Genomic DNA, 8,464 nt, shown 5'->3' with positions numbered 1-8,464 from the left:
GCCAAATATATTAAAATAAATAAAAAATATTAACCGTAGAAAAGTTCATTTCTTCCGTCCACCTAAGAGAGAGGACAGTTGAGTGGCACAGCCTGTCTCCTCATCCTTATCCTCTCTAATTTTTGGTTCCACATGTCTTCGTTGTGACTTAGTAGACATTATTCTTGGCAATAAATCATTAAATATACATGAGTATATCTGCACACACACGCAAGACTAAAAGCCTATTTGGAATTGTGTTCGAGATAATGAGAGGTTTAAAAGTACTTTTAATACTCAAAAAATTTGTTTGAAGAAAAAAGTACTCATTCCGTAAAAAATTAAAAGCGCTTTTAATGGTCCAAAAAACCTAAAAATTGTCAAAACGCACTTTTTGAAAAAGTTTAAAAATGAAGTTTTTGCCCAAAAACTCTTTTTAACTTAAAAACTCTATTTCTCAAACGCAATCTCAAACAAACTCTAAACATCAATACTTATAAAATCATAGAAATTAAGATTATCTTTTCTTTTCTTTATTTAATTTTCCAAAATAAAAAATTTTAAAAATAAAAAATTGAAAAAACTTCACAAAAGCCCCTTAAACTTTTCACACATTTTGAAAAGACTCTTCAAAATTTAAAAACTCTTAATTTTACCCTCAAATTTTTAATTTAATGCAATCTCCCCCTCGAGCTTTAAGACAAACCGTAAAATGAATGAAATAACATTTATTAAAATTTCAAATTGATCCTTAATTTTAAATTAAAAATTAAAAAATAAAAACAAAATAAAAATTTAATGGTATTTTTCATAGCTTTTATTAGGAGTTAAAGCCAAAAATTAACGAAGGGATAGATTTCATCAAAATAAAAGTTCGAGTGATGAGATTGAGAGTTTTTGAGCTTTAAAGAAGTATTTTCAAAATACGAAAAAATTATGGGGTATTTTAGAAATTAAAAATAAATAAATAAATAAAAAAGAGAAGGAGGAGAAAGAAGTTGATTTGAGCCATCGGAAAATCGAAGGAGGAAAGCTTGAGCCGTAGCTAGGAGATGATGATGATGATAACATAAAAAGTGGATAATGTATTTTGCATATTCCAGTTTTCTGCACAATTCTTTGATTGGTTCAGCATCGTCTTCCTCAAACCAGAATTAAACCGTACAGAAATCAGTTATTGAAAGGATTTAGGTTGAAGTTCAAACTTCAATCATCTCATCAATCACAAAAATATATAAGAGATTACTCCATCTTCACATATATATAGTTTTCTTGTAATTCCTTTTCTTTGTGGATAATTAGTAAATAGAGAGAGAGAGAGAGAGATACCTTCAGCAGGATCTGTAACAGCGCTGGTTCCATTTTGAGCTTGAGCAAGGTGAAGAAGCTGGCCAAAGATGCAAGCAGCATAAAAGGCAAAGCCTAAAACTGGTGATGATGATGGTGATGATCCTCCCACCATCAATTTTATGTTTCTCTCTATATTAATATGAGATTGATGGATGGCTATGGAGTATGGGCAGAACAATAGAAGATCGAGGAGGCGGAGGAGGAGGAGCAATGAGATTACAATTTACAGAAGCAGAGCGCTATATATCCTGCCTCTGCTCATGATCAGCTCATCCATCCAGTAATTGGTTGATATAATAATATTAGAGATATCAAACACACTGGATTTAACATTGCTCTTTTTAAAATTATATTATTATAATATTATCAGTCTCAACGTTGAAAGCTTTGGAGAAAGAGTCGCCATTGAAGCCTATTAAGCTCTATGCCTCACGGCACCCACCCACGTGCTCCTATTGTCAAATAGGGGGAAATTTGTGTTCCCTCTTCAAGATAAGATAAAGTCAATTGTAATTCAATTTATTTAATTAAACTGGTCAAATTCTTCAATTTTAATTATCTAATTTTGTATTAGATTATTGTCAGATTAGTAGATCATCTCAAAAATTATTTGTCATTATTTCTCGTTTGTCAGGTTTAAATCACGTTAAAACATGAATAAAAGACTATATAGGTTAACTTTAACATGACTTATTTAATTAATGCGGTCGGCATTACAGCCAATTCAGGTGTTGCTCTGGGGTCAATTCAGCAGCTCGTGTAATTTTCAATTTTGTATTTTCAAGTTTGGCTGGCCCAGCACAGTGACATATCTGCATCGCCAAAGGGCAGCTTCACTTTCTGACTTTGAGGATTGTAACGACGTAACGTATTCGACAACTAACAACTTGAATATATAGATATAGGATTTCATAAAATAAACAAAAATCATTCAAAACGTACGCCTCTTTCCACACTTGAACCATATTGATTATTGAAGCAGCCTTTCCTGCGTAGCGTAGAGTAGCATTTAATTAGCTTTAATATTTTAGGACCAACTCAACTCCATCTTCAATTCTTAAGGCTTAAGTTGCCACAAAAATTACTTCAAAATGCCCACATGGAATCAGCATATAGATAAACAAGATTAAAAATATTATGAATCACAAATAAAAATAAATAAATAAATAAATAAAGACTAAAATATTATGAATCAAGTAGAGTTTGGAATTTTAGCTTCAAACCTTCCTTAAAAGTTAAAAACCTCTCATTTCTACTTTAACGTGGCATTGTTCGAATGGTGCATCTAAATCCTAAAATTCAAAGTGTTTTAAACTCTTATTTGAAAATTAACCTTTCTCATTTGTTGCTATTTTAATTACTATTTCACCGTAATTGAGTATTTCTGTCTAAAATTTTTTATTTTCATGAATCTAAAATATTATTTGGATTATTGTTATAACTATTATTAGCTTTCATTTTAAAGATTTGCGACGTATTTGTTCGGAGTATATTACATCTATTACTGGTTCTTCCTCCTCACCCCCTTTCTCTTTCTCCCTTCCCCTCCCTTTTCCCGCATCCACCATAGATTGATTAGGATGCGTTTGTCAATGATCCTCGGAGTGCTTTTTAGCAACGTGTGGCTAGCCGACGATGGCCCGTGGAATACGCGAGAGTGTGTTGGGTTTTTGTTACTGTATTTTCGTTGTTTTTAAATAATAATGTATTTTCTCTAGATTTTTTTTAGTAGCGATTTATGGGGTGAAGTTTTATTTGTTTTCTTAAGTTTTGTCTTTACGAATCCTTATGAATAACGGAATTAGTTTCTGATCGATCTTTTGTTTTCTTATGGTTCTTTTTTTTTTTTTTTTTGAAGTAAACCATAATGGAGGAGTTATCAAGCATAAAAAAGAATTGTCACTATTGTAAAGGTAGCGAAGGGGATTGCGATTGATAAAGCATTAGTAGCGGAGATAAAAAATAAAAATAAAAAATAAATAAAAGCCAAGGAATTAAGGACATGGCATCGTATAGAGACGTGATTCGCCGGAATTTACTGTAGATCTGAAACTGATTGAGACGGTGACTTTTCATAAATATTGTCTTAGAATAATAACCTGAGAGGCTATTGTATATGTCATAGATAATGTTTGAGTTGTGAAGATTTTAAATTATATCTTTAACATTGTACGGAGCATTTTGTCTCATTTAATTGTTATTATCAATGAAGAGATAATTCTTAAAAAAAAAAAAAAAAAAATAGTGAATAACATTTACATTTACATTCTCATGTTATTTTTGTGTATTCTCAAAATTGATGTGACTTTTAAAATTACAATTAAATTTGTGATAAATCACTATTAAATGTTGATTAATGATAGTTTTAAAAAGTCATATCAATTTTATAAGAATACAAAGAGAATACGAGTCTTCTTTTAACATCACTGATAATTAAGATAAATGAAGTAAACTAATGAGCGCATTTTAATGAACTTTATAGAACAAGGAACATTTAAAAAAAAAAAAAAAAAAATTGGATGAATAAATTTATGGGAACGTTGTACTCTTATAAATTTATTAAGGACAAGTTGAAGGAAAACAACACACGCACTAAAAGTGAGAACCTGATCCTATCCGATTCATTTCTAATTAGTTATATTTAAGGGGTATATTTGTATTTGCACATAACTAACCGGATATTTTTCAACTAAAATGCACTGAAAATGATCTTAATTCTCAAAAGTGAGCATGAAGGTAGAACTTATATTTAATGAATAATTGATACCACATTAAAGAAAGATGGACACGTTGAACCTTCTTGGCTCGGCTCGGTCTAGCAAAGACCTCTTCAACAACTCTTGTGATTTCATAAATCAACCTTAACCATGTGCATCTACTGTTAATATTATCATATACGTCACAAATATCGGATATGGCGGTGGCGCGCTGTTGAGAATGTAGAGCGTTTGTTGAATACTTTTCTTAGGAACTCATTTCGACTTATTAACGCTGAAAACTCTTCGTAAGTGTAGAAAGTGAAAGGGTGCCCACGATTAACAGAGTAATTAGCGTTAATTTTACATTACTTAGCATTAATAAAATGCACTAAATGCCACGTACTTGTTCTTCAAACAAAATTAAATAAAATAGTTAATTAAAAAGTGAAATTCTTTTTCTTTTTCTTTTTTTTACTTTTTCAATACATGTACACTTTCAACATATTCTCTTTCCTACCCTGAAATTTTCAAACATTTTTCTCTTGTATAAATCATATTTAGCTTGCCACGTCACCTCACATGCATTTTCGCTCATATCATTCCATAATTTTTTTCCTATTTTTTAAATTTTTTATGAAATCATACGTTTAAGACTCATATAAATTCACAAATTTAATAATAATTAAAAAAAAAGAAAAAAAAAAGGGGAGAAAACACAGAGAAATCATTTCTCTTGGTTTAAAAATCCCCAAACTTACAATTGCTATCTCTCCTTTGTCAGTAAATTTGGTTGACACTCGTTATCATGGCTTTCAAACAATCTTCTCTGGTGATGCTCGATCGTGTTGCTTGCAATCTACACTGTGGGGCATAGTTAAGATTTTGGTTTAAAATAGTTACAATTAAGAAAAAAAAATTAACAAAAATGAATAAAAAATACAACTAACGAAATGAATAAACAATTTAACAAATTAAATTCTATCTATCAAAACTACTCCTTCAGGCTTCAACCAGAGTAGTCGTAGTTGACCCAGACCCCTTCAACTCCCCACTTGTTAAATATATGATATCCTCTCTTTTCTTTAATTTTGCTTATATTTCAACCGGCTAATTTTGCGGATCCGTTTCGTCGTCGGGCTGTACCATGTCCTCCGTCTTCAACGGGCTGAGGAAGAAGCTCAAGGACATTTAAGTTAGTAAGAATGAGGGAGTAAGAGGGTATAATGGGTAGTTCAGTCTAAAAAAACACGTGCAGTCAATATTTTCATTTTTTGTTTGAGGTTAACGATTAATTTAGATGAATTGATTTAAATTGAGAGCAATTGAAAGGTTAAAACACTAAATTAAGAGAGATTAAAATTTAGAAGAAATTTATAAAATCAAGTCTTAATGAAATTACCCTTATTTTTAATATCAATAAATTTTTATTCCAATAACAATTGCATGCGGATGCCAAACCTATCATGTCATGAAAGTAGTAGGCCCTGATGGATGTGATTGCCAGATTCCATAGGCATAAATTAGATGAAAGGTTTTGACGAAGAAGAGCTGATTTATATAATTATTCAGTAGTGGGCAAGTGATGTCGGCGTCAGTTAATCGTTTTCATTAAAGAATTAAAGTGGGCCATGACTTACGAGTTCAAGTCGGCGTTAAAATAAAAAACTTAAAACATATTTTAACGGTTCGTTTGACTGAATTATTTATATATTTAAACGGTGTGTTTTGTATACCTTAAATAGTAGCTGAATTGGTAAGATAGAGTGGAAATTACTAGTTCTGATCATCGTTTTTTTTTTTCTTTTTTTGTGCAGACACGTAAAAAAAAAAAAAAATGATGTATTTTGTTCAAGTAGAGTTTGGAATTTTAGCTTCAAACCTCTCATTTCTGCTTTAACGTGGCATTGTTCGAATGGTTCTTCTGAATCCTAAAATTCAAAGTGTTTTAAACTCTTATTTGAAAATTAACCTTTCTCATTTGTTTCTATTTTAATTACCATTTCCCCGTAATTGAGTATTTCTGTCTAACTTTATTATTTTCATGAATCTAAAATATTATTTGGATTATTGTTATAACTATTATATATTAGCTTTCATTTTAAAGATTTTCCACGTATTTGTTTGAAGTATATTACATCTATTATCGGTTCTTCCTCCCTAGCTATTAGAGACCAATGATTTAGAGTAATGCTAAATAGTGAGTAACATTTACATTTACATTCTTATGTTATTTTTGTGTCTTCTCAAAATTGATGTGATTTTTAAAATTACTATTAGATTTGTAATAGATCACTATTGAATGTTGACTAATGATAATTTTAAAAAGTCGCATCAATTTTAGAAGAATACAAACAAAAAACGAGTCTTCTTTTTAACACCACTGATAATTAAGATAAATGAAGTAAACTAATGAGCGCATTTTAATGAACTTTCTTGAACAAGGAACATTTTAAAAAAAATATGAATAAATTTATGGGAACATTGTACTCTTATAAATTTATTAAGGACAAGTTGAAGGAAAACAACACACGTACCAAAAGTGAGAACATGATCATCTCAAATTCATTTCAAATTAGTTATATTTAAGGGGTATGTTTGTATTTTTCACATAACTAACATGATATTTTTCAATTAAAATGCATTGAAAATGATCTTAATTCCCAAAAGTGAGCATGAAGGTGGAACTTGTATTTTAATGAATAATTGATACCAAGATTGAATTTTAAAGTTGACTTACTTTTAGAAACTTTTAATAAGAGAGAGAAAATGAAGAGAAATTTTAAGAAATTCAATCTTGACCGTTAATTAAACTACAACATATAAAATAACAGCATGTAAGCCAAATCTCCATATTAAAGAAAGATGGACACGTTGAACCTTCTTGGCTCGGCTCAGTCTAGCGAAGACCTCTTCAACGGCTCTTGTGATTTCACAAATCAACCTGAACTGTGTGCGTCTACTGTTTAATATTATCATATACGTCACAAATATTGGATATGGCGGCGGCGCGCTGTTGAGAATGTAGAGCGTTTGTTGAATACTTTTCTTAGAACTCATTTCAAGTTTCAACTTATCAACATTGAAAACTCTTCGTAAGTGTAGAAAGTGAAAGAATGCTCACGATGAACAGAGTAACGTTAATTTTACATTACTTACCATTAATAAAATGCACTAAATGCCACGTACTTGTTCTTCAAACAAAATTAAATTAAATAATTAATTAAAAAGTGAAACCTCCTTTTATTTATTTATTTAGTTATTTATTTTAACTTATGTATACACTTCGACCAACATATTCTCTTGCCGACCCTGAATTTCAAACATTTTTTTCTTAGGCTCCGTTTATTTCGACGTAAAATGGTTTTTAGAAAATGATTTCTGTATTTTATGGTGTTTACTTCGACGTAAAATAGTAGTCAACGAAAAATATTTTCCTTTTGACCGAAAATTCTTCTTTAATTTTCGTAAAAAACCGTAAACCATTTTCAGACTTTAAGCATCTCATTCTCAAATCGATGGACCTTGCCAAGACCCGCCTAGAACCTCCCCGGGACTTGACCGGAACTCGCCCAAGACCAGCTTAGGACCACGCCAAGACCCGCCCAGGACCCGACCCAACTTGAACTGGACCCGCCCGGACCTACCCAAGACTCGCCCAGACCTGCCTAAGACCCTCCTAGGACTTGCCCAAGACCTGCTCGAGACCAACCCGAGACTTGCCTAGGACCCCGCCGGGACCCACCCGGGACTGCACCAGACCTCCGCGGGACCTGACCGGGACCCGCCCTAGACTTGACAGGGACTCGCCTGAGGCTTGGTTGGGACCCGCACATGACTTGACTAGAACTAGCCCGGGACCTGCCCAAGACTTGACTAAGACTTGACCGAGACCTGACCAAGACTTGCCCAAGACCCCACCGGGACCCTCTTAAGACTTGACCGGGACCCGCCTAAGACTTGACTGGAACCCGCCTGGGACTTGACCAGACCTGCCTGGGACTTGCCCGAGACCCCACTGGGACTCGCCCAAGGCTTGACTGGGACCCCGCCGGGACCTACCCCGAACTCGACTGTGACCCCACCGAGACTTGACCGAGACTTGCTCGGGACCCGCGCAGGACTTGACTGAGACCCGGGCGCAAGTCCCGGTGCAAAATATTTTCAGGGAAATCATTTTCCCTAAAAACGTTTTATGTCAAAAATATTTTACGGCGTTTACCGCGTGCACGGGATCCCAGGCGGGTCACGGCGGGAGCCCTGTCAAGTCCTGGGGGGGTCCCGAACAAGTCCCGGGTGGGTCTCGGTCAAGTCTCGAGCAGATCCCGACAAGGATCTTATTGGAAAAAAAAAAATTTATTTTCCGCGCGCGAGGTAAATGCCGTAAAATGTTTTCAACATAAAATATTTTCAGGGAAAATGACTTCCAGAAATATTTT

The 8,464-nt window shown here is 33.3% G+C and overlaps 1 protein-coding gene across 1 annotated transcript in view; it reads right to left on the bottom strand.

Moving 5' to 3' along the window:
• Window positions 1–1,441, bottom strand: part of LOC132174027 (probable LRR receptor-like serine/threonine-protein kinase At1g56140) — a 4,156-nt gene extending 2,715 nt beyond the window's left edge. The window contains exon 1 of the mRNA XM_059585741.1: window positions 1,309–1,441. Within this exon, the coding sequence (XP_059441724.1) occupies window positions 1,309–1,441 (133 nt within the window). The remainder of the gene's footprint in view (window positions 1–1,308) is intronic.
• Window positions 1,442–8,464: the final 7,023 nt, after the last annotated feature.

The sequence above is a fragment of the Corylus avellana genome, chromosome ca3 (genome assembly GCF_901000735.1).
Source record: "Corylus avellana chromosome ca3, CavTom2PMs-1.0".
Taxonomy (NCBI): Eukaryota; Viridiplantae; Streptophyta; class Magnoliopsida; order Fagales; family Betulaceae; genus Corylus; species Corylus avellana.
The sequence above is the reverse complement of the archived record's forward strand: the minus strand, read 5'-3'. Positions and strand labels throughout refer to the sequence as shown.